The following is a 26,981-nucleotide window of genomic DNA, read 5'->3' as shown; positions in this document are numbered from 1 at the left end:
AACAAGGTTTTTATTTTGGAAAAAAAAATTCTTAGTTTCTTTTTTTTTTTTTTTTTTTTTTTTTCAGTTTTTGAGGCTTGAGGTCTTCTGAGGTTTCCGTAGTTCCACAATTGATATGCAACCATTTAGCATTGTTGCTGTGCAGTTGATTTTGCACAATGAATGCAGCTGCAAAGCCACAATGAGCAAAAGCAACAATTAGCTAGCTTCCAACTGAACAGCATGCACATTTGGTTTGCAGGATGTGTTGTATCTTTTTCCAGTGAACAAAGCCTTTCCCAGGCAATTTCTTGTGTGACAGAGACTATATTGGTTCTGTTTGTAATGGTAGGTAGTCTGATCTCTGTGCTATTGTTGTGGAGCAGAGCTACAGAGGGTGTAGCTAAAGCACAAACCTTTACATTTTGCAACATTGAAAGCAAAGAGCTCAGTTTATCAACCAACGGAACAGGCTTTTTTTCCCCCCCACACACAAAATACCCTCACAGGTATTTTTCCCCCACAAATACCTGTGAGGATAAAACGTCACCAGTTAAACCATCAGTGACTGCAGGATGAGCAGTGGTTAGGACCTAATTGGTTAGGATAACAAATTATAAAGCTATGCATGTTGCAGGTGGCATATTGTCACAGTTAAAGTAGCTTTCTTAACCTAGTTAAGGCCTTTAATATCCAAATGTTTTGTCACACAGGCAAATTTGCCCAGTTGAAAGTACCCATGGGTCACAAAAATGTTATTCCTTTCTCACTTAACATGCAAAACATTTGTCTAGTTTTTCATTTTTAACTGATCAAACATACATTAAACATGCAACATTGTAATAAGCAGAAAAAGGAATATTAAATCATTTTAAATCTCAATTATATAAAAAGAAATATTTCAAGCTTGCCTTATTTTAAAGACTTTTATTTGCTGCTCTATAAAAAAAAAAAAGCTTAGGCTAAGACCACCAACAAAAACAGTATGGAGGTCTTTCTTCAAAAAAGGCTTGTTTAAGAGCCAAGTTTAGTGAAAGGCTCATTCAAAACTATTTGGAGAAAAAAGCTGCAGGATGTTTGGAAGTTCTACTTTCTATGAAATTAAAATAAAGACAAAACATGTAATAAAACAAGCCGGCAGTTATTTCATAAGATTAAGCTGGTGGTCCAGATTTGTACCATGTTTTAATTGTGACTGGGGGACCCACAACATTATTCAATGGCGCTGATAAAAGCTGATGTTCAGAAACTACGGTTAGGACATTTGTAATGAGAATCAACAGAAACAAAATGTAGGAATCTAGGAATCTAAACATCACTTGCAAGACAGTAGAGTGCTGCACCATCACAATACAAATGTAAATCATAAATTCTGATCAAATGTAGCACCTTACAATTATTAAGTTTTCAAGCAAATCTATCAGGTTGACTTTAATTCACTTCAGTGTTGTGTCAGATTGGGACTCAGTACTGGCAAAGCCCAACATTGGGATTGGCATCGGTCCCTGAAAGGCCTGAACAGCAAATCCCTAGAACAAGGTAGCAAAAATACCTCTTATTCTTCAAAAGTGATTAATTATGTTTCTAAAATGAGTCGTCTTAATGTAAAACCTGAGAATGACTGAAAAGAGTAGGAACAAAAACTGAAAGGAGACCAGTTGGCAAATTACTACCGCAAACTGCATAACTGAGCAAAACCCTTCACAATAATAAAAGTACACACATTCCAGTCATTTTTTCTTTTCAGTTTTGATATGTGTAATTAAATCTGACAGAAATAACAGTTAACCTCTCATCCTAATTCATGCTGTTAAACTAGCTTATGAAACATTGTTTATTTTTCTGCGTAGAATCTAGCAACTGTCTGGCTCCGAGGGAAAACTTGGGGGCACCTCGAAACCAGAGCCAAACTCTCACGCTCGCAATCTTCCCTGCAGCATTCAGCCTGCGACACAGATATTTCCTGAGGAAGGGCAAGAAATTCAACACGCGATCTGTCTCTCCCAGATTTTGTCTCTCTTCCTCCTACTCTGACTCACTGCTACCTCTGCTGAAAGAAGAACTGAGCAACTTTAAAATGGGAGGGGAAGGCTATGAAGAAACACTGAAAGAAATGTTTGTTTTAAGCAATGTTAAACTAAAAGAGCCCAAGATTATGTGTCAGCCAGGCTTAATTTAACAAGCTTAATGTTGCTCCTTAAGAGTATGAACTAAGCTTGAACTTTGACAAACTGTCACCTTACAAATATAAACTTCAATATATTTATGTGAAAGATCAACTTGAAGTATTGGGCAATTGTGAAGAGGAAGGAAAATAATGCATCTGACATACATTTGTACTCAGTCTCCTTTGGAAGAGATGTATGGAGATCTGTAGCTGAAGTGTAAGAATCTCTTGACAACACAACTATTACCACTCCACCCCACAAATCTGGCCTTTATGGAAGAATGATAAAAAGAAATGCATTGTTGAAAGAAAGCCAAAAGACACATCGGCATTTTTTCGACACAGCAAAAATGTGGAACGAGGGGCTCTTGTTATGTGTGGCTTGAAAACAAATAAAGCACATCAGCCTGAACACACCATAGAATGTGCAGTAACCTTCCCTTTATTTTCTAGTTTGTCATAAAATAAAAATAACATTTATGGTTACTGTAGCTTACCTGAAATGTTCAGAGAAGGAGTCTGGCTGAAGATGCTCTTTAGGAAGGTTTCTAGGCAGGTTGCGGACAAAGTTAGCGTAGCATCCACCTGGTTCATACAACTTGGCATTCTCACTCAGGGCCTGGAAGTGGGTTGGGAGTGACACTGTCTGCACCTGCTGCATCTGAAACCAGTTCACTGACACCTATTAAAAAAGAAACACACAAAGACGGTCGGCATTTTACAAAATATTAATATTTTTAATCACTGCATGGGAAGCAAATTAAACTTATTGAACAGAATGGATGAACTGTTAGAAAAATTTGGGTTAATACAAATATTTGATATTTATGTTGCTGCCATGGCTGATAACCAATATGTACCAATATTTTATTTATTACATATACTTTACAAATCTTTCAACAGGAGATCATGTTGCTTGTGAAGACAATTCAAGCACTTAGCATGCTAAGGTAAGTGAATCGTCATCAGTGCTGACTGAAAATCTACGTAGAGTAGGAAGAGATTTAGTAATGTCATTAGTTGTTACTGTCACATGACCAAATAAATGCCACAAGACAAACCCCCTCACCTTCAGAAACAAATGGCAAAAAGATGGAAATAAGTATCGGTTGTTAATATTGACTTAGTTTAATTTATCTAATCGATACTGATATGTTAGTCCCAATATATTAGGCATCCCTTAACAGTCCAGCTAATTTCTCATCTGGAAAGAATGAATTGATCTCTCTTACAGCTTTGAGTGTGAGGTCACACTGGAAGATCATCTCTCGGATCTGTGTGAGGATTGTGCTCTTGGTATTGGCCAGATCCATCCGTTTGACGCCTGCGTCAGCCCTGCAGCTTTGGAAATGGTACTGGGCTTCCTCAGCCTGCTCAAAAACAATAGACAATGGTTTATGGAAGTTGCTCATCCCAAACAGGTGCCACTACAATCCCCCCGTGTTGTAACCCTTGCAAACCTTCTGCATAGCCTCTTCCTCAAGCTTTCTCTTCTTCTCCAACTGTTTGTTGCCAGTGCTAGACTGCTCCTCCTGGGAGCGGTTTGTAGACGACTGGGCTTTTCTGTACTCCTCTTTCCTCTGGTCGTTCAAAGCTCGTGCCTTACGCAAGGTTGTGTCAACCTCTTGCTGCCAAAGCCAGAAGATTTTGCCGCGTTACTTGATTTATTGTGACAATGTACGCACCAGTTACCATAGAAACAATCAGGCATGCCCTTTTCAATTTTTAGCCCAGCATGTAAAGAGGCACTGTAAGAAACTAACATTAATACATTCCGATATGAAAACAATGAAATAAACATTAGTAGAGCAAAACGTATATAAGCATAAAAGCTTGAGGAACATCACAGATTCTACAAACCAACTGCTTCTGTTCTTCTGCACAGTCGCATGGTATAATTCTAAGAATAGCTTAGCAGAGCAGTTTGCTAAAAGAAAAGTTTGCTTTTCTTTGCTTTCCTAAGTATGTTTCAAGTGTCTGTGCAGAGACTTTCAACAAACCATTTTCTTTTGCTCTCTCTGCCACTGTTCCTTAATGTCCTTCCTCAACTTGTCCAGTTCATTCTTGCGAGCCTGAAGAGGCTTGAAAGTAAACAGAGAAAACAACAGCGTGGAGTTACTGAAAGAGCATTTTATAAGAAGTTTAGTCTCTGGATAATTAGGCAGCTCAAGGGTTTCAAATAAAAACCAATTTCACTGTAAACTTAAAGCTTTCAAGCCATTTTGAGTCATCAAAATAAAAACAGAGAGAAACTAACAAATTAATTGATGTTTATGTGCTGTTACATCATTACACTGAGTATGAAAGATGATTCAAATGGATGATAGCGCTATCATAAAGATGCTTTCAAAGTTTTGTTTTGGCAACATGAATTAGCAGATTCAAATGCAAAGGCTACAGAGCAATTTTTTTAACGTAAAGATGAACATTTACCTGAATAAATTTATTGCTTTGGAGAGCCAACGCTGTCTGAACGAGCAGCTGGTTGTATTCAATCTCGTTCTTGAATGTGGAAACGTAGATGTCACTTAGAGGCATGTAGTCCTGTAGGAAACAGGGAGAAAGCAACGTTTTCATGTGTTTTTGATTCCCTCTGTTCTATAACTGTATGGGACACCAATTCAGCAATAGACCAATGCCTCGAATAAAGTCTTAAGTTTGTTACCTGCTGACTGGCGAGTGTCGTTGCAGACTCAGCCATTTTGGCATAGCTTTTGGCATACTCAATATCTGACAGAAAAGATCAGCAAAGTGTAAGGCTGCGATCAATGAACTGTACACAGCAAATATTATTTATTATATTTCTTCAGATTTTACAGGAAATCAAGAGTGCCAAGAAATTGTTCCTCTCTTGTTGAAGAGGAACAATTTAACAAACATTTTCTCGATGGAAAATTAACAATTTGAAATAAAAGTGAACTGAAGAACTGATCTTCCAAGTCTGAACTCTTCCATCAGCTCAACGTCCGAATTCAGCAGTTTAATGCAGCAGTTCATGTTTTATGCAGCGAGGCACTTTTTAACTTTTCTTCCACAAACATTTTAGGACCAACAATCATAATTTTGTTTTTCTGTTACATCCGTTGTTTATATTCATCAAAAGCAGCGTCATGCATGTCTCACCCATGGCCAGCCGTTTCTCCATACACCCCAGGAGGTCTTTAATGTACTTTGACAAGGCCTTTGCATAGAGTAGAGCGGACTCGACCCCACTCTCATTCTTCTGCAGAGCCAAGTCGACCTCTTCTTCTTTTGACAGCGACACCTCTGGGCCTGTGGAACCAGGAGAAGAAGCAGACATCACATATGTGGTGTGACTAGAATGTCCCAAAGCTGAATGTTCGTATCTCACTTCCACTTTCCAGCATATGTATGTATGTGTGTGTGTGCGCATGTGTAGGGGGGAGGTAGATTAAAAAAAAACAGAACAAAATCAGTGAAGTTCACAAGTTGGGAGGGTATGAAAGTACCAGGAACACTTCGACACAGTCTGGTAGCATTATGTTCCTTTTATGTGTCAGAATAGACAGCCCTCTCAGCCACTGGCCACACAGTATTACTCTTCAACAGGCATTGAAATGAGCAACTAGTGTGGAAAGAGCTGCAGAAATAACAGGGGCTGAAGTCGAGGTTTAAGGCGGGTCTACCTCAGGCATTCAAGACTCAGAAAACTGAATTACTCAGCTACAACTGACATTTCAGACTGCCCTGAGCTATAAAGCAATAATTACATGCTTTGTAAAAAAGCCATTAATACCCCTCACATTTCAGGTCAAAGGTGTTTCACACAAACATAGCTCAAAGATAAATAAGTGATTGCGAGGCTAACTTACCAACGAGATCCCTGCTCCCCGGAACGTAGCCCTCAGGATCCACAGAGAGGTTGTCAAAAGACTGTGAAAAAGAGGTTTGAGATTAGAAGGAAGAGGAAGTGCACACATACAATCAAAGTCACACATCAGTAGTAGCTGGGGTTTTCAACACTCCAATTAAGTCCAAAAAAAACAAGGTCTTGAGGCTTTTTAAATAGAGGCGGGGTGAAATTGCTGCCATTAGTGTGCCTTTTGAGAACTTTCATGTTTCAAAACAAAAATTAGTCTAACAAGAGGTCTGAAAGGTGGAAAATAGACAGGTGGTGTCTCACCCTGCTCCTTCTGGTCTGGGGGATCCCCAACCCTGAGCTGCTGTCCTCATCTCCCATAAGGAAGTCAGAAACTCTGCGACGCAAACATGGAAAAGATGAGAGATTGAATAGTCCATCAACCAACAAGCTCCTACCTTTTCAGATTCTATTTAACTGGGGGGGGAAAAAAAAAAAACATTGGCGTTGAACCACAGTACTCACACATTGCCAAATGTGAATGCCAAAGTGTCAATGGATGTGTGTATCTCGCTGAATATAGCCTGCTTGTTTTCTGAATTCACTTCCTTGAAGTTAATGCCTGGGGAGAGAGGTAAAAGTGAGCGAGAACTTCTACGATAAAAAAGATCTGAATCATAAAACAGCTTTCCTGACCTTCCCCATTTAAAAATGTGAGCTCTCTGTGGTTAGCTGATGAGATTTTAACACATTTAAAAAAATAACGATAAAAACACAAGTGGGGAAATTCAGACAACACAGGAAGAAATAAAACATTTTAGCCTTCTTTCACGTCAAATATTCAATTTTAATGACTAAATGTTAACTGTCAGACGTTCTGGGCTAAACTTTACAAAAGATAAAGTCAAGCCCAAAATTATTCAAATGCATGGCAGATGGTACTGTTACACTCCTTCTTACTGGAAGTGATGCTAACATTCAAGCCAGAGTCCCAGCATCACTGTGGTGGGAGCTAAAGATTAGGGTGATGGCGAGAAGGCCATCCACACTCAAAAAGTTTTAGCTCATCACAAAGACGAATCAACAAAATAAAATCACATACAAAAAGCTTCATAAGAAGCAGCAATCATAAGAATTATCTGAATGCCATAATGTAAATTATTTTCAACATTCAAAACAGTTCTCTACATCCACATTAAAAAAAAAGTCATTACAGACAGACTTTTTTGTAATACTTCTTTGTTTCATCATGTTTTACAAGATGCCAGTCTCCTCTTCTTATCAGGAACAAGCTGCTAGGTGATAAAACATCTAAAGCTAAAGCTGCCAGGGTTATAAACAATTTTGGGTTTAACAGGAATTTCTACAGAAACATTTCAGCCAATCTTTAAAGTGGCTACAACACATCGTCAGTGTGCTCCTTTACCATTTTGTATTTGTACTATTTTCATTGGTAAGTTTCTTGGGTATGAAAAGAAGCCGTCTGCCTATGAAATTATTAGTTTGATCAAACCAGTGAAGAAGCAAACGAACATGGAGCAGACGCCAGGAGAAAAGGAAGGCTCAATGCATTACAGTAAAGTTTCTCCGTTTTTCTCTTCTAAGCTTTCAGCTCCTGTTTGTTCAGGACGATGTTGGCAGGCTTTTGGATGGCTAAGAATAAAGGTAGACTTTTTCATAATCAGGGGAACAGAGACTAATGTTTACAGTTATTAAAGTTACCCATTCCAAAAGGGTGAAATGTCAATTTCCTAATCACTTTGTTTGTTTTACAGTGACTCCTCTTTGCATTTGCTTCTAACATAACTAATGACTGTTTAGGGCAGGAATGCCAGAAAACATGTTTTAATCTCTGCTTTCACAAAGAGTAATTGGAATTGGCTCAAATCTATTACTGGTTCTTCTCCAATAACCCCCATAAGCCATACTAAAGAAGTTAGCTTCTGTCAGAGCTACTAAGCATTTACATACATTCAGCAGTTTTAAAGAACATGACAAAAAAAGCATAGCATATACAAACTAAAGAAGAAGAAATGTGTGAAGTCTGTATGTCATCCTACCAATTCAAGCACCCCTTTTTAAAAAGCCCCAACGGTCGTCAAGGTGGAAAATTCAAGGAATATTCAGAAACAATCCCAAATTTCCCCTCCTTTGGTAAAAAGTGATCGAGTCCGTCGGTCCATCATACATGCTGCTCATACTCAAAAAACTGCAGCTTTTTAAAAGCTGCTGTTGACAGAGTCCCCGCCATTCACACTGACATTCTCCGTGAACTTGTGCACCAGCCTTTCTTCACACCAACCATTATGCCCAGGAAGATGACAGTTGCAGCGAGCAATCAGAGGAACCGAAGACACAGTGAGTGAAATCCAACTAAGCAGAGTACTTCCTGTCTGCCCCGCAACAGGAAACACTCGCACAGCTTGAATTCAGTGACATGTAAAAACTACAGACAGGCGTGACAGCTCTTACCTCTTCATTCCCCCACCCGGTATTGTTGTTTTGCAAATGGAACCAGAAAAATGCAGCAATTTGAATACGTAGCAGGGAACTTTCAATTTCCAGAGTGCTCTCAAGCTGTTGTTTCTCCATTTTTATCTTGATTGGAGCAAATTCAGTCCATGTCAGTAACGGACGAGTGATTAAAAATCCGAGAGGTCACGGAATCCCGGGCAAGAACGGCGCCACATTCCAGGGAGACTCTTGAGGCCACCAGAAGAGAGGAGGCGCGGTGCGAGCCTCCCTGTTGTGCACCTCCCCGTCTCTGAATGCTAACACACAGCTCTGCACTGGCTTCTTCCTCAGGACATCCTGTGGGTCTCTAACAATGATTCCAGACCTCTGCCTCCCTTGTCACAGCTGAAATTTGGAAACTGCATCATTCAAATATACAGCCTATTGTTTTGTTGTTTTTTTTTTCATGATTGACTGTAAACTAGGACATGAGCATTAATAAGATTACTCAAATTCTTGGATATACCCAACTTTATCGCTGACCTGTCTGCGTTGTATTTTGGTCGCCATGATGCCGTTTGTTCACACAGTTGCTCTGCATTTTATTACGGACGTCAAAGTTAGGTGGAGTTAGTACAAAAGCACGTGCAACACTCTTAGACTTTTATTTTGGGAAATAGATTTAAAAATACTAATTATACCACAACTTTACTATTATTTATCTTGAATTGTTCAATAACATAAAACCCCAACGAAAATATACTTAAGTCTGTTTGTAATGTTACAAAATGCTGAAAAAGTAAGAGGCATCAATAAGCCTGTCGTAATAAGCAATTAATCGCATAATAAATCAAAATGAGCTTGATCATGTCCATTTTGATGATCAATATTTTTAGAAGAGCAATTTTACAGAGACATCGTGCGTGTGGTTTTTATTTCTTTATTGTTTTATTTTGGGGTTTTTTATCATGCTTTATTTTGGATATTTAGAATATCTTTCTGCTCCAGTGTTAAGAGTTCTTTACAAAAATAAAGCTTATTGGTCTTTGAGAGGGCGAACTTGCATTTATATACATTATCCATATAGTACTTCTGTGAAAATGGTCTCAAAAAAAAAAAAAAACATCACAACAATTTCTGGGACAATTTATCATCCAGCAAAATTTGCTGGGTATAAATATTTTCGCTGCGTCTTCTTTTTGCAATATGTTAACCACTTCTAAGACTGTGAGCTAACAAAGACTTAAATGTATAAAATAATTACTGTTATTCTTAAAGAAGCTAGGATTAATCTAGAATACACTGCACATGAAAAACACCAGGAAAAAAAACAATCAGCTCTGCACATGTTTTTTAGTTGACAGGAGAATAAAAAAACTAAGGAAGAAAGGAAGTTCAAGCTTTTATTGGAATGTCCTGGACTTTTTCCTGATATGCACCCGGTGAGACAAAAAAGCAACACAGCAGCTTCTATCTGGAGTAAAAACTGCGCCAGTCCACTGTTAATTACAATCGCATTGTTCCTGAGTTATCACAGTCTGCATAAAGTGTTAAATAAAAAATAAATAAATACAAGGAAAACAGCTGGAGTGGACACTATTTCATCTGAAACTAGTTAGACAACCATGTGTGTGGAGAAGGAGGAGCCACCATGGCAGGTGTCATGTGCAGGCTTCAAAGAGCAACACAGGTGAGAAGACGACACGCTGAACACAGAGAGGGGCACAAGGCCTGTTATCTAAACCATGGAGTCTTCCTCTGTCATGTCTCACTGATTCGTCTGTCTTTTGAATGCTCCTTCACCGGCTCTTTGTCGCTGTCAGTTTGGTCATGCTTTTATGTGTTATGCTTGGCTATGAGGGCTGTCCATTTGAGGAGTCAGTTAATGCAAGGCACCCCCTTGTGGACAGTTAGACTCGAAAGGAGCAAGAAAACTGAAGCAAACAGCAGCACACACCATAGCTTTCTGTGATGTATACATTATTTTTTTTGTCAACATGGTTCACGTATATTTTTATCCAGTTTTAGGGAACAGAAAATATTTTGACAACATTTAGTTTAATGTCTTTTAGTTTATGTAATAAAAGTGTAATAAAATAAAGATGTGTTCTCATTTTAAAAAAAGAATAAGACGTAATGTTAAAAAAAGAACTTGAGACAATTATTTCTGTGTACTTTTTAAGTAAGTTAGTCAACGATCTTTAGCCTTATTGGAAATCTTTTGTTTTCTTTTTGCATTCTGAAAACTGTCAACACTTATCTGAAAAGGCAAGAGAATGCAGACGAGCATTCTTGAGGACTAAGTCACACTTCACAGACAGGACAGGTGACCAGACAGTGAAATACCTCACAGCTTAGCAAAAGCGAAGAAAAGACAGAAAATGGACAGGCCCTGAAAAGAGGCCTCTGGAGATGTTGAAATAAGGAATGAAAATTACAGCCTTGCTGCCTCCGCTGATCCCGAGTGCAAGTCTGGGGAGGAATTTGTCTGTTGGTCACATCTCCAGCAGATGAGCAGACTTTTTGAGTTCATTGACAAGAAATGGGGACGCATCTGCTGCTTCAGGAATCCAAAGTCTATTGTTGCCATTTTCCCAGTGCCATATCTGCAGCACATCTTTAACAAACACAAGGAAACCAATCCTTGTCTGAACTGTTGCCCTTCGGTGAACCCTCACTTTGAATGACTGATCAAGCGATATGTTTCATGCTAAGATCACCAGATAACATTAGAATTGGGCTTGGTGCATTGGCATGTCCATCTGCCAGAGGAAAAAATAAATAAATTAGTCACCTTTGACTTTTGCAATGACAGTGCCAGCAGCTCCGAGGATGTCTGCCGAGTTCAGGGTCCGGTGTTTGCCGATGACGGTCTTGAGAACACGGAGCAGCTCTGCCAAGCGCTCCTGCACCAACTCCGGAAGACCCTCCAGGTTGTCTGGGGCCAACAGAAATAGAAAAATAAACCAAGTTGCACAATTCTGGGATTGAATCACGGTAATCAAAATTCTGAACTAATGTCACACAGTAAAGTCACAAACATGCCAGGGTTTAATTAATTTTCCAAAGCCAAATGCTATATTTCACAATCACTTAGTCATTTGGCAACCTTGATGCCTTATCGTCAAATTCTTCTCCGGGTAAAAGATACAGTACATGCTCTGCTGTTATTTATCTGAGCCTCAAGCAACAAAAATGGAAGGAGATCGTTGTGGTTAGGAGACAAACACAGATGTATGCAAGTGCTGGTGATGTCACATGTTTTTTTTTTCCCCTTGACACCATTTACAACGGAAATATTGTATTGTTTGCAGGTAGAGCTGTGTCAGCTATGGTTAGGAAATTCATGAACTTGAAAGGAGAGCATTTGAAAAAAAAGTGATATGATGCTTTTCTGCACTATTTGCATCAGACAGCTCAAACTCATCGTAAACTTGGTTGTAAACTGACACATGTGGTAGCAATTAAACAGTTCCATGTGTCTATTTGAAGATAAAAAAGAAGTAGAAACAAGTGAAAAAGCTGCACGCCAAGTAGAAGATCTTGCAAGATTTCTTTAGCGCCAGTGAGGTTACACAAGATGACAGCGGAGAAGAAGAATGTATAAAATGTGTCTAGATTAGGCCTCTCTCCACTTTTTCAACCATATCGCATTCTGTCAGTCCCTCTGCTATGAAAGGCATCTGTTTCTTGCGGAACCAAATGCAGCAGCGAGAAGGAAAACCCCCGTTTAAAGGAGAACTTGTGTAACTATCCTGGCTCTCTACATGGTGCTTATTCTCTACATGACAATAAAGCTTTCAGAGCAAAATAAAAGCCGAGATGAGTAATGCAAGAAACACCAAAAAAAAAAAAAGCAGATGCGAAAAGCAAGGCAAAAATGTAAAATGTTTGATTAAGCTTCATCAGCAGAGGCGGTGTAGAAGCTGGCACCAGACATTAGGTGAGTTCATGTCTAACTTACTGCTTTGGAATAAGCGGGGGCAGAAAAGTCATCTGTTCTTTGTCAAGGCTACCCAAGCGAGCAGCAGGGTGAGACGAGAGGCAGAATTTATGGGAGTGCTAAAAGGATTTGCCGAGGGAGTTACAAGGCGAAGGTTTGGTGTGTGTGTGTGTGTTACCCTTTCTGCTCCTTTTCCTTACATACACACTAATTCAGCATTCTGGCGTAAAACATACATAATTTCCAGCAAAGACATAAAACTAGCACAATGCGATTACTTTTGTAGAAAAGACCAATAATATGAAAACAATAATAAATGCAGATTTAGAAAGACCCAACCTTCCTGGGTAGTTATAAAGGAAAATGTCTTTTAAATTGTGTTTCACTCCTTCTTTGTCCTCAGATGAGAGCGAGTGACACCTCAGCACCGTCTTTGAAGTTTGCTTCCCTATAGACACGGATAATGGATGTTCAATAAATGTCCTCCCATTCCTTTCAACCCCCTCCCCTCCAGCCGTGATCAACAAGGCTTTAGTGCTTAGCTCTCAGGCTTTTGAGGATTCTCCTATCAAAGATTTGTGTGGGTTAGTGATTAGCATATAAGAGCCAGTGCTAATCAAATGCACACCTGAGAGTTAGCACTTAGCATGAAACCAGAGGGGCATGACTGACTGTGCTGCTGTGGGATTACAGAAGTGATGGCTATTTGGATCACTCATTTCCTTTTTTACGAACAGGAATTTAATTAGATGAATCTACCTTCCTTTGTTTACAGTCACCCACTGTCAAACGCAGCAGAACACAGAGCAGATAACCGCTGTGATGAAACAAATAAACAGCAGCCAAACCTTAGAGTGAAAGGTAAACCCACCAATACTGACCTTCTGCAAACAAAGACCAGGCATGTGCCAATTAGAGTAAAGCCTCAAACATCTATTAAAGTAACAACATGCACCAGGCGTCAGGGAACTAATAAGCCCCAACTCCTTCCGTATTTTAGAAAATAATTAAATGTGAAATTTTTATAAAACAGCAACGACGAGCTTCATTACCTAAAACGGTAATGAAGCTTTCCAGACATGCAGGCTCACACATCGTCATACATGTGCGAGTCGAGTTGTCTGTGTTTTCCACACGAAGGCTGTGGTCAGTGGTTCTGCTACAACATGTCATCAAGAGGTGCAGTAGAAATTTTACAGGTTTAGTGTGGGAGGTGGTCCATTGTTCCAGCAGCGATAACAGAGCTGAGGCGTATTGTTTAAAGGAAGACCCCCTGCCAAAGCCAGCGCAGCCCAAATCTGCCTGCTGCTTTTGGAGCAGCAGGCACATCAGTTGCAGCCACGTTTCATGATGCATCTTAACCATTAATTTGCTACAAGAACAAGATGTTCTTTACTCACCGTTTTATATGTTTACTTAACTAAATGAGAAAGTATTAACATCAAATGATTTTTTTTACAAAATTTACAGTGCCTTGAAGAAGTATTAATGCCCCTTTTTAACTTTTCCACATTTTGTCATGGTACAACAACAATCTTCAATGAATTTTATGGAGTTTTTATTAGGGTTGTCATAGTTAACGTTTTAATTGCGCGCTTACTGAAATTCCTGGTAAACTGTTATTTTGGTAAAGTGTGATTAACGCACAGGGTTCTGTACTTTTTGGATCTCGCCTCGTTTGAAGATTATTTTATTTCAGCCGTTTCTTTATGGGACTGATCTCCCGTTTATTAAAAACGTCATCTCTAAAAACAGCTCCACTCTTTTTCCGCCTCTCCTCCTAATCGATGCTGTCTGACAATGCCACTCTCAGCCAACAGGCAGAGAAACAGGAACAACCTTGGACTTATTTTATTGTTGTAGACAAAAACATGTAGTTCAACATTTTTTTTTTTTTACTACAAGCTGTTATTCACTACTGAAGCTAACATGCATAAACAATGAACAGGTACATCTGTCCGGATTCAAAAAGTGTTTTACTTTGAGCAGCAAAGTCATAGTCTGTTAATCTAAAATAAAATGTAACTTAATGTAAAGAAATCTGCAGAATTTTAGGATTTTTGGCTTTAATAAGCTCCTCAAAGTGAATCTTCCTCATGAAAACCACACTTTTCATTACTACATGATCAGTTGCCTCTAAAGTCAAGCCTTTGTATTGTTTCAGGGGTTTGCATTTAACAAAGACAGCATGTGGAAAGAGTACAAAAACAGTTCTTAGAATGATATGCAAATATTAACTAGCTGTCAGCTATTAGAGCTCAGCTTAAATTTTATGGTTAAAAAACCTCGTTAAGTCACTATTTTTACGTTTTTACCCAGTGTATGTAAATTAATGACATCCAAATTGCTCCTAACAGTTGGGCTGTCAATTTTTTCCACTAATTGAGGAAAAAACTTATTTTACTCTCTGAGAAAAAGGCTCTAGACAAAAACAATTAGACACAGATTAAGGTGGAAGCGGTATTTATGATCTGTCTGGAACCCTTTGAACACAAGAAGATTTATTGGCAGGCCTTAAAACTTTAGAACTTTCCTGACCATGCAAATCAGAACACTAGATCACAACAAAGTGCTTCAAGATCAACAGAAACTTCTCAAACAAGTCATCCAGAACAATCATCTCCGTTGCTACCAATTTGTATCCCCAGTGTGGTGACACACTCTAACATGTCACGACAAGTTACTGCAAAAACACACATCTTACTTCTGACTTAAATGAAATACCATGCAGCATCTCAACCATGTTCCTTTTAAATTATTATTGCCTCTTAAATTACTGTGCGTGGGAGTCCCATTGTGTCCGACGCAGCTCCCTTTGAGTCTGGTGCAGAGAAGAACCAATCTAATCCAAATCTCCAGGCGGCCTAACAGAGGTTACAGCCTCTGCTCGCCCCCACTGATAACAGCAGGCAATCAACTGGCCAGCCTGGACACGCGATCTGCTCCACATGAAACAAGCCTTGGCAGCTCTACTGACACGGTGCCGCTTGGGAAACAGCCCCAGGGCTTTACTGAAAGACCAAGGAGGCATTTGTCTTCCCCCTCCTCCTCTTCCATTTCAGACGGCGTAGGGGTGACACATTGACACCTGAACCACCAGATGATTTCATTTTCTTTCTTTTTTTTCAGATGCATTTCTGTGTACCACATTCCAAACTAGTGACGCACAACTTGCTGTTATCAGTCAACTCATTGCAGCATCATAATGCCCCCTCTAAATGGAAACGATCACTTTCTTTCCATTGCATCAATAAACTACAAAAAAGGTAAACTGGATGGCCACGAGCCTCTTCCCTCACAAACAACACACACGAGAGAGGATTGACGCCACAGATGCGTCTTGCATTTCTGGGCTGCCGGCTACAGGTGGAATTGTTTGGTAAGGATTCCATCTCCCAGCACTAATTTTCCCCTCTGTCCAAACAAACGCTGCATTGCCGGGTGGTTCTCAATCGATCCCATACCTTGTTAGGAGAGAGAGAGAGAGAGAGCTATAGCATCACACAGGCTGTAAACACCAATCTGAACAGCAACTTGCTTCTAACTATGACTCTGTGTGAGGTCTGTGCTTCAAGGTTAGTCACAAGTTTTAAGGGCTTCTAGACAGGAATAATAATAAAATACCCTCAGAAGTGGGGGGGTATGTTTGGTCATCCGTATTTCAATTAAGACATTTTTACTGCAAACGTCAATTTACAGTCCTGTTGCAAGAATGAGGCTTGTTTGTCAGAATGAAAGTACCAATCTTTAAGAAGGTATTAAACTTTTCATTAAGTCCACGTTTCTGTATTAAACATGTGTTTTTATTGGTCTGACTTCATATTCTAAATCAAATGTCATGTTTTACTACCTGTAAAAATATTATCTTAATAATTAAAATGAAAATCAGTGTTATTAATCCATGTTATGTGAACTGAGTTACTTAATTGAATTAACATTTTAATAATATTTTAATTGATCAAATATGTCTGTGCAAGATCTCCTGGTGAAACAACAGGCCAAATAAATTAGGCTAGCAAGATTTTTTCGTGGTCCGTCATTTTGACTGATGGCATCCAAAACATTACATCATATTCTATTTTTATCAGACAAATTTTATAATCTTACTAATGACATAGGATGTTCCGTTGCATTTAATTCTCATTTGGTTTAATTAATATTCAATAAGATGAACAGATAATCAAGATCCCATTACACATAACACAGATGAACACATCTCAATTAATCTACTCCGCTTAAATTATGAACAATTCACCTACTGTGGTCTGAAGATGCAGCCTCCTGGTCCACATCCGGAAAACAAATCTGCGCTACAGTTTTTTAAAAAATCCTATCCGAACTGGACCAAGTTCATAAGCGCTGTGTCTGATTATGCAATTTTAATTAACTTTAATTAAACTCGACATATTATTTTAATTAAGCTTTTACTGCTTTCTTTTTTGTAGTAACGCTTGAGTAAGCAGTGTTACTTTTCCTTTTTATAGCTTTTCTTTAACATGTTCCAGTTAAACTGCCTACTGCTCGATTTAGACTATGAACAGATTAACACAACATAGAACTCTCTTAAATTTTCTCTGTTCCGTTTGTGCTGCTATACTGGAGACTGGATTAAAAGCACCACTTCAGCAGCAAGTAGTCAGGGGTGTAAATCGTAATCTATTAAAATGTTGGACAATCTTCATATTTTTCTGTCATTTAAAAAAAAAAAAAAACTTGAATATGGAAAATATTCAACTGCAAAGTGCTTATAATTTCAAAAGTGTATAATTTTCAAAAATGAAGACCTTCAAATCCATCAACATTTTCTGTTACTGTCTATAACGTGGCTTTTGCCATGGTGACAGTCAACAATAATGGCTCCCAATCATTAGCAATCATAGCTTGTATTAATCTGATTGGTGAAACCTGTGGCAAAAAGTGACAAATCACCATGTTTCTTCAACATTTTGTAAACTACTTGAAATTTCCCCAGCTTGCTGCTTTGATCAATCACTGAGGAAATGTGCTGGAGAACTTTTCACATTGCTCTGTTAAAAAAAAACTTTTTTTTGTCTGATTAATAGTTTGTCATAAGACTTGTTAAAAAAAAAGCAAAAGTGCTTTTTAAAGCTGAGCTAAATCTTTGATACTGGTACATTATAGCAGCATCTTTCAGTGAGTGAAACTGAATACATTTTTCAAGCATTTTTAAGACCAATAGGATTTAAATCTAACACCAACAAGAATTATAAAATATAAATTATTTTGTTAATTTATGATTTAGTTCAATTATTTACTCAAGTCTTAACCAACTTTAACTTTCTATGCAGCATAAAATGAGCTTCATAAAAGTTTCTTGTAACAAATTTTAAACCAATATTTCAAGTCCCTGTTTTCAAGCCAAATCTTATTAAACAAATTATATCCTGAAGAAGGAAAAAAAAACTGTAAAGAGTGTTTGTACACCTCTAAAAAGCTAAAGCTCCTTCCAAAACTTCAACTCTATACCACTGAATGTAACATCCTTCACTAGCAGGAGCCCAAGTGTCAAATACAATCCTCTCCATGACCAAAGTCCTGCATAAAAATCCAGCGTCTTCAACCATAAATTGAAGCTTGGAATGCACACCCTCACCACAAGCCTGCACAAAAACATCCTTCAGCATCACACAGGAAAGTTACTGCCCAACAAATCTCTCCCATCTATCCAATAAGTTGTAAACCGTTAAGATATAATGTGCTAGATTTGACTTCTTTTGATTGAAGCTAATACCTGTAAGTGGTCTCTTCTGGAGGATCAGGCAAACTTTATGTAAGAAGATATGACTGATGAGATAAGGCTATTTAAAGCAGTGGTGGCTGAACGGCCAGAGAATCTGGCGTTAAAACGGATTCTCCAATCAGGAAAGGAAATTTAGGCCTTTCCTGATTGATACCAGTTATCAGTTTCTGAATTGGCGATTCCTATTTTGACCAATTTGGATTCTTGACTTTCACCAACAATACACAAAAGTCAAAAATATGCTGTTGGTTCTTTAATACGTGTAGCAGTTCTGAATCCGACCGAAAAAGAATTAAAAGATTTTCCCAATTAGAGCATCAAATCACATGTCCCTACTTTTACATAATTTTTATTAAACTCAAAAATAGTGAATCAAAGTAGAAACTTGGCCTGAAAATACAGGAAGTTTTTTGTATGGATTTTAATAAATAGCTAAACTAAAATTGTCTACATTTCATCTGAAGATATCAGAGTCAATCAAGAAAAAATATGTGCGACTCAATTAATTCATTAATTAATTAATTAAGCTGCTTGAAATGTTTAAAACTACTATAATGTGATGAATAAATCCTAACATTGCAGGAAAATACACTGAAAAGGTCAGGAGGTGGAGGCAAATTAATTCCTTTTTTTCCCCCCCAAGTGGTTATATAATTGACCTCATAACTCATTTCTAAACAGGAAGTTAAAAAAACTAGCCTCTCCTTAAGACCAAAAATCCCCGAAAACATTTAAAATGTGTTCAACATGCGCCCTAATGTTGGACAGTAACTCAGTTACGTTGTGATACTCTAAAACACAGGACAATGCAGCTTAACTGGAGTTCAGCCAAATCCCATCAGTCATCGTGATGACACCCACAGCTGAACAATGACACACGTTTTTATTTTGTGAGTCAGCAGGACTTGTTCCTCAGTCCAAGACATTCGACACTTCTTCTTACACAGCACTGAACTATGTCCTTTAGAACAGTTCATCTCTGACCAAATGTCCACCCCACATTACAAACTAAATACTGGAAGCTTTTAACTGCTACATCAGGACTTGCAAGCAATGCACTGAAATATTTGAACTACCCTCAAGTGAAACGGTGTCAGTGTGACGTCTGAAGATTAAAAGAGCTAAACTAATCTCTCTCAAGCAAATATGAAAGTGGTAAGGTAATGTTCTGATTATCATTTCCTCGTGATAAAGAGAAGTTTGGAGTTAAAAACTTCTGCCCACCCAGCAGCAGCGGCGGTCTATACAAGCTGACTCTAATGTACACCACACACTAAAACACATTCCTGCAATTTTTGGGTTCTATAGAAGGCAAACCACAACACTTCTTGGAAAATTTCCACAAGTTCTGGAAAAGAAAATAACATTTCAGGGCTAAATTTAATGCTATTTTTTTATATTTTTTTAAGGGCACAAAAACAAAAGAAAAGCTAAATAGTAAAAACTAACAAAGGATTGAGTGCTTCTTAAACAAAACTATTTAGTTTTCTCCAGAGATTTTTGTGCTGTAGTTTTGTCTTGCATAGACTTCATTCACTTTTGTGCTGTTTTGAGTCTTGCAGGTATTGTGTTATTATTATTTTTTTTAGATTACTTCAACACAGGGGAAAGTTTCCTCCCATTTCGCATGAGTTCAAGGTTCTAAATACTCATTTTGAATTTCAGATTCTGACACAAATATTAATTTATTTTACAGAAAACGTGGCTCATACCTGCAATTAGCCTATTGAAGGCTACAAGCGAGCATTTGTTTAAGAGGAATGTAGAGTATGCAGGAGAGTGGGGGGAAGGGGAAGGGAACGCGGTTCTACTTGTAGACGACTCTTTCTTCATGCCGACGTAAGCCATTGACAGAGCTGTCTTATTCAAATGAAAGGAAACTGGAATGAAAATTTGTGAATGAAGAACTTTTGGCATTTCTCCTACCCATCTCTTTTTAATTCAAGCCCTACAGCACTGTGCAATTAACGCCCTTGCTTTGTGACTTAAATTCTTGCTAACCCAGCCATTGTGGGGACTGCAACCTCTTTAAATAGTTTAAAGCTAAAATAAACTCAAATAAAACATTTAACTTCAATAACTTTTAACAATTGCTCTCTTCAACATGGTTAGACGCATAACTAGATGTGTATTTTTACAAGGTGTGAGATGAAGTTATGTTGCCTTTGTTTTTTTATTAGTAAAGTTCACAGTTTACAATTTTGATCATTTAAAGAACTATGGGAAAGCAACAGACTAGGCTTCAGAAATCAGGGTGCATCAGAGGGTCATATGGGTGTTTACAGAGGCTAGCAAAACTAATTATACTCCTTGAACTTTTTCCTCATAGCGCTGCATTATAAGCAAGTAAAATCCACTGGGATTTTACTGCACAATCTGTGGTGTTGCAATATTTTTGTGTGCAATTTTTCGATTACAAAATCTTACTGGGATGCAATATTGGGTAGGATATTATATTTTAAGACTCATGCATTCAAGTTTTGCACATTGACAATATGTTTGCTGAAAAAAAAAAATCTAAGGATTTTAAAGGAGTTTTTTTCAAATGTAGGCAAACATCCAGAAACATCAGAACTCATTAAGCATCAACCTTTTACTTGGATTACATTCCTCCACAGTCTTTAGACACCAGCTTATTGTACACAAAGTGACCTGTGGGGGCAGTTGCATAAGACAGGGAAAGCCAACATCACAATCAGATCCCTGAAAAAAAAACAAAAAAACCTCAAGTGCAAAACTGTGGTTGTAAATGGCATGAGTCCAGTTAACATAAGCTTACAGTTAACAATGAATCTCCCTGTAGTTTTCCATCAGCCAAACGCAGACTCCTCTCCAGCTGCCTCCAGCTAAAAACTAGCAGGAGCTCTGGGAGACAAAATAAGCATCTTCCAAGCAAAACTTCTAAGTTTGTTTGTTTTTTTGTTGTTGTTGTTTTCAGAGACAGAGAGCAAAGTGAAGCACAGAGTCTGAAATCTGGAATGAAACTCTGCAGGGTCTCAAAACAATCTTAATTTCACACAGTACTCCAGTGACAAACCTTTCAGAGAATGAAAATAATAACAAAGCAGCTGTGATGTTATGAGCTTTGCTAAACTCACCACGTTCCTCTCTACCTTGCCTCTGCAATGTTGTTTAACCGCAGCGAGGGGCTGGTTCTGTTAGGTGGTTTTATACTTGAAGCAAACATCATAGGAGACGTGCTGCTAATCACAACACAAAATCTGACAGGGTGAGATCGCGGGCTGCCTGGAACTCAGCTTTGCCATAACGATAATCCCTATTATATATTTTTGATGATGTCTCTCAGGCTTAAATCTAAGGGTTTATTTACAAGAAAATACTTCCGGCGGTGGGTGTGGGGGGATGAAGATTTGAGGATAATAAGAAACAAAAGGCTGAAGCTAAATAAAAGACAATATCCAATTATAGCCAAGTCCTTTCACTGGGTCTGTTCTTCATCTCATTTGTTTACACCTTGGCTTCAGACATGGCGATTTAAAACAGACCTTCAATTGTAACTTTGTCCAGACTTTGGAACCTTCCTGACCCTTCAGACAAAAGCCACATGTCCTCCAACTGCTATGGAATGGGAGCACGAGAACGCACAAGTAAAGATGGACGACCGCTTGAGAAACAGTGAGACCAGCAAAGCTTGAACCATGGAGCCATCACGTTGCAAATTAGAAGCATGCTTATTAAGGATTAGGCAAGGCCTCAATGACACAGGTCCTCTGCAGTTTGGCAGCAACACGTGACAACCTCTGTGTCTGTCTGACGAGGAAGAGCGCATGCACTCCACAATCCAGCTTTAAAAATATACACAGGTGATGACGGGTGTCTGTCTTTAGAGACGAAGGAACCTGCCGGTAATGCTCCATTAGCAGGAAGCAGGAGCCAGACAGACTACTAACCATACCCAGTGTTTACACTGCACAAGACTTCAGGAAACTTAAGACAGGAATGCATAACTCATCGACTACCACTTGATCTGCAGACTAATCTGCTTTTAGATCAGATTTTACTTGTGATAAGTTGCTTCCTGGTCCCAGAATTATTAGCGGTTTACTCGTGTTATACAACTACTGATCGAAAAGTTAATTTACTTTGAAGAACGTCACGCATTCTTGATACCATTTAGCAGGAAAAAACTGAAAAATGGTTGCTTACACCAAGAGGAAGTGGCTTACACGACTGCAGTAGCATCACGCAACAGTTACCCAATATTTTGCTTTTCTAAAACGTTGGAAACTGGAAACAAATTCAGTGAAAAGCCACAGTGTAAATGACAGTTTGGGGTCGTGCGGTATGATTTCACCCACCTGCTGAATAAGGGGGTTGTTGTTAACTGAAAGGCGAATACCCCAAATGTTTTGGTGATGGCTCAGAGTAACACTCAGCACGACAGAAGCCAAGGTTCTCACTCCTCCAGCGAGAAGAATGACTAAACAACTCACTCCCTCTGCCCGATATACAGTTTCTGTGGGTATGCATCTTGCAGAGTGGTGGCGTAAGCCCTAATTAGTGGAACATTCCTTATTAATTAAAAAGTATCCAACTCATCAATAATTTTAAACAGCTTGAAATGAAGCCGTTTCATAATGCTGCTTTAGAGCTAAGAAACTTTTTTTTTTTTTTTTTAATGGCAACATATAGATATACAGAGACTGACTCATAGTGAAATAAACCTTTTCTTTCCTCTATACAAAGACTTGCCAGCCTCCCACTGGCAGTGTTTATACAACTGTGTGCCATAATATTCATATGTGTGGGTGGAATGTTTGTATGAGTCTGCAAACAAAAAGTTAAGCCATCAAGTAAGCAGGAAAACAAAGAGAAATTGCGTTACCTGTCTCCCATCTACAGTCTGTCTCTTTTGTGCATTTGTGTGCAAGTATTAACGCGTGGGTGAGTGGAGTTGATGACGGCGTAGAAAGTTCTTCGGTGTGTTAAAAGTAAATCTGGAGTCTTGACTGGAGAATCTGGCTGATTGACATTATGGTGAATTGTAACTTTTAGTTGGAGCAATACAAAAACACGTGTCAGTTTTGTTTGAAGCCCTAACAGAGCCATGTATGTGGCTTCTCTTAAAGCAAAGCAGAGATACAACTGGTTCGCTTTTCTGCCCGTCAGTGATCTGGACAAAAACAACTCTGCTTGCAGAGTGTTAGCTCTCTGAAAACACTGAGATTTGAGTTTCCTTTAGAGAAAATGGCCAAAGAAAGCTAACATAACACCTCGTCAATACTTGTCCTTGCAGCCAAAGCCAGATACTTACAACGTCTCCATCTGACGTTAAGTCAGGCAAAATATATTTTGCTTTAGGTTAGTTAGGATGACCAGAATTATTTCTATTTGTTAATTGGCATAATAATGAGAACGAATTTTTGGTTTCCCATGCCTCTGAACAATTTGTGAAAATCCAGATGATTATCATATTGTATTCTTAGCTTCTGACAGGTTAACTTACAATATTTATATTAGTTACTGATGTGAATTTTGTTCAATATTGAAATCTGGTATAAATATTTCAGGGTGGCCTACAAACCTGACTTTAGTTTACCTAAATGGCAAATTTAGGTAAACTACTGTGAGCAGTTTGTGAATTGATACCAAAATGTTTCACCAAAGTCATAAAGTTTAAAGACGGTTTTACCAAATACTAAGCAAACACTTCAATTTGAATTATGAAACAAATTGAATTTAGCAGATGTTAATTGTATTAATGCAAACAAGCTTTAACTGGAAATGTTTAGACTGATGTGATGTCACTCAACCAGAAAAATATGTTTTGTGTCACTTTGCACCACGTAAGTAAACATCTGGAGCTGAACATCCATGTTTAAATGCTGGAGTAGCAGTTCAGAAATTATATGTTACTTTCATAATCTTTGTCATATCATTCTATTAGCAGTAAAACTAACCATTGCTTTTGTGTTTTAAATTAAAAAAAAGATTAGATGAAGTTATACAATTTTTACTCTTACAGTGAGACATGACAAGTTTGCCAAATAAATTACCCAAATTATGTCACCAAAAACAAAAGCAGGCAACTAACAAAAGAATAAACTTTACTCACACTAATTTCCCCAAACTGTCCCAACGACAGACATAACATTTAAGAAACAAAAAACAAAAAAAAAAAAAACAGCATGTTCCAACTCTATCAGAGCTCACCTTTGTGTTGGAAAGCATCCTTGAGGTTCAGAAGCACATCAGCGAACCACCTAACGTCATTCACCAGCTGCAGAAAGTAGTCCGAATCCACACCTGGGGCCCCCATGAGGCGGGTTGGCAGGCCCATGTTGCTCAGAGGGTTGGGGTTCTTGGTGTTGCGGCCCATGGTCCAAGTCTTGGTGGATCTGGGCGATACGGATTCTTGGGGTTTGGAGGCAGGTCGTGGAAGCTCCTGGACCTGCTTCGTCCCAGTGCCTCCACCGATGCTGCTGGTGGTGCTGCTACTGCTGCTGCTCTTCCGTAGCATCCCAGCAGTCAGGGCAGCCGCCACCCTTTACAGGTGGCGCAGTCGACCGGCTAGCCCCTGAACTCACCACAGTGCCCTCGTCCCTGGACGGCTGAAAGACATAGGAGGAGCTCATGTAAATGAGTTTATGTTAGTGTATATTTAAAGCTGGCCTGAGGCCTAAGTAAATATGGCTGCTGCTTAGAGGCGCCACAACATGAACCCTCAATGAGCCCTTAAATTTGAAGTATATTCTCATCATGTGTGTCAAGAATGGGCAGACTCAAATTCATTCAGACATTTTTGGATTGATATTCAGATTCAAGAATTGCCTGATGTCTCGCTTGAAATTATACAAATCTATACAAAATATTTATTATTGTATAGATAAGTAGATTTGTAAAAACAGTAATAATTCAATGCTGACAATAAAGTAATTTCCACAGCTTGTATCTAAGCTGGGATCACATCTAATGCACATTGTAAACAAACCTCAACAAGTAATCAAAGGTAGGACAAAACTGTGAAGCATAAGTAAGAGGACTGCAATTACAGCTCTGCTTGTAAAGCTGTCTTGGTTAGTTTTGAACAACTTGAGAGGCGTTTCTACCCATTCGTCTTTGAAAAAGCTCAAGTCTGATTCAATGAAGAGCGTCTGTGAGCGGCAACTTTCAAGTCTAACCACATGCTTTGATGTAAACTTTTAAACTGTTGCTTGGGCTGCATGTTTAATGTCATTGCACTGCTAGAAGAGGAAACTCCACCCCCATCTGTTTTGCAAGGCCTAGCAGGTTTTCTTCTAATATTGTCCTATATATAGCTCCATCCATCGTCCCAACAAGCAGAACCACCTTTCCCTTCCCTGCTGAAGAAAAGCAGCCCCACATTATGAAGCTGCCACTACCATGTTTCACATAGAGGATGGTATGTTCTGGGGAAAGACTGTAATAATAAGGCCAACCAATAATGACGTTGACTCTAAAAAAAAAAAAAAAACTAAGACAGACAGAACGACTTATATGCAATGCCTGACAGGAAGTTGTGGGGACATTACAGTTTCCGTTCTCCACCGGCAAGCTGACTGCAGGCTGTGCAAAACAGAGCTGTTCTTTAATCATATAGCACCACTGCAATACCTGTGCATTTAAATTGTGAACAGAGTGTGCAAACTCTGGACAGGCACATTTCAAATTAAAACAGTTTTTTCACAGAACAGAAAAAACTGTTTAATATAAGATCATTTTAATTTCAAGATAATCCTTATTTTTTATCTCTACTTTATTTAGTTATCCTCCACACATAGCTTTGTGTATGTATGTGCAACTTCTTGTTTCACTTCACAATTTTCAAATCTGAATTAGTTTTACAAGGAACTGTATTTACCAAACAACATAATCTGGTTGAAGTGACTGTAAAACAGAACTGATTCTGCCATGCAATCAATTTTGAGTAATAGTCACTATAAGGTTTATTGTCCAAATATTTAAGCACAGTGTTGGATAATCAAATTCTGCTTCAGGCCCCAAAAAACTTTGGACCGGCCCTGAGTATTGCGCCGTAAACTATTTAAATCGATGTACAACTTCAGATTTATATACGTTACGCTAATAAAACTTAATATTTATTTGCGTGTAAGACCTACCTTTTTAATAAGTCATCTTATTTACACCAGTTTCTACGTAGTTTCATTTAGCAAATCCAACCGTTAGAAGACGTTTCGCTATAACTAACCAACGTTAGTAACATAAAATGACATAAGCAATCATATTTTTTTTAACAAACATAGGCTCTCACTCAATGAAATTAAGCAACAAGTTAAGTCACCAAGCGAAGCAAACAAACGTAGCTTACAAACAATAATACTTCAGCTTTTCATTTTTCGCTGACTGAAGTGATGCTGCTTACCGCCTGGGTCAGAAACTGCTTTGCTGGCACAGTTAACTGCGCCTTTTTAAAACTCACCTGCCAGGCAGTTTGGAAACATAGTAGTAAGAAAAGTATCAAAACAATGTCTTAAATCTTCTCCAAAGCAGTGAAAACCATGGGATGTTCCGTTAGGCAAACATAAATCCTCACAAAGGCAGAACGTTCGTGAAAACCAACTGTACATCGACAAGAAGCAGACTATCGGTAACTCTGGAGTCAATCGTAGTTTACTAGTCTAGTTGTCACGTGACGGATGGCTTGCCTTCTCATTGGTTAAATTCTCTCTTCTCTGGTGCATTCAGGTGCCTACGGAGATTTTTAAGTCAAAGGTAGAAAACCACATTTTTTCTTATTAACTGATTAAAAAGATGTGTTGCTATCTGAATCACAACAACGTCTAATGATAACTTTACGGAGTACACATATATTAACATGTGTCAACAGAACAGACGAGTTGAAATGTATGTTTGG

General features: G+C 38.5%; 1 protein-coding gene across 2 annotated transcripts in view; it reads right to left on the bottom strand.

Annotated features, from left to right (window-relative positions):
- Positions 1-26,750, bottom strand: part of LOC106945321 (rho GTPase-activating protein 29-like) — a 37,529-nt gene extending 10,779 nt beyond the window's left edge. The window contains exons 1-13 of one of the 2 annotated variants that reach the window (XM_015028920.1): positions 26,547-26,750; positions 24,299-24,696; positions 11,215-11,358; positions 6,492-6,588; positions 6,291-6,363; positions 5,980-6,040; positions 5,270-5,419; positions 4,812-4,876; positions 4,580-4,690; positions 4,147-4,227; positions 3,607-3,774; positions 3,379-3,516; positions 2,644-2,828 (exon numbers count right to left, since the gene is read on the bottom strand). In XM_015028920.1, the coding sequence (XP_014884406.1) occupies positions 2,644-2,828; positions 3,379-3,516; positions 3,607-3,774; positions 4,147-4,227; positions 4,580-4,690; positions 4,812-4,876; positions 5,270-5,419; positions 5,980-6,040; positions 6,291-6,363; positions 6,492-6,588; positions 11,215-11,358; positions 24,299-24,605 (1,580 nt within the window). In that variant the 5' untranslated portion in view covers positions 24,606-24,696; positions 26,547-26,750. Of the gene's footprint in view, positions 1-2,643; positions 2,829-3,378; positions 3,517-3,606; positions 3,775-4,146; positions 4,228-4,579; positions 4,691-4,811; positions 4,877-5,269; positions 5,420-5,979; positions 6,041-6,290; positions 6,364-6,491; positions 6,589-8,438; positions 8,695-11,214; positions 11,359-24,298; positions 24,697-26,546 lie in introns of those variants that run through there. The other variant, XM_015028921.1, reaches the window with a different exon arrangement.
- Positions 26,751-26,981: the final 231 nt, after the last annotated feature.

Source organism: Poecilia latipinna, unplaced genomic scaffold, assembly GCF_001443285.1.
Source record: "Poecilia latipinna isolate Pla-1442-1.1 unplaced genomic scaffold, P_latipinna-1.0 Scaffold139, whole genome shotgun sequence".
In the NCBI taxonomy this organism is placed as follows: Eukaryota; Metazoa; Chordata; class Actinopteri; order Cyprinodontiformes; family Poeciliidae; genus Poecilia; species Poecilia latipinna.
This window is presented reverse-complemented; position numbering and strand designations above follow the sequence as displayed.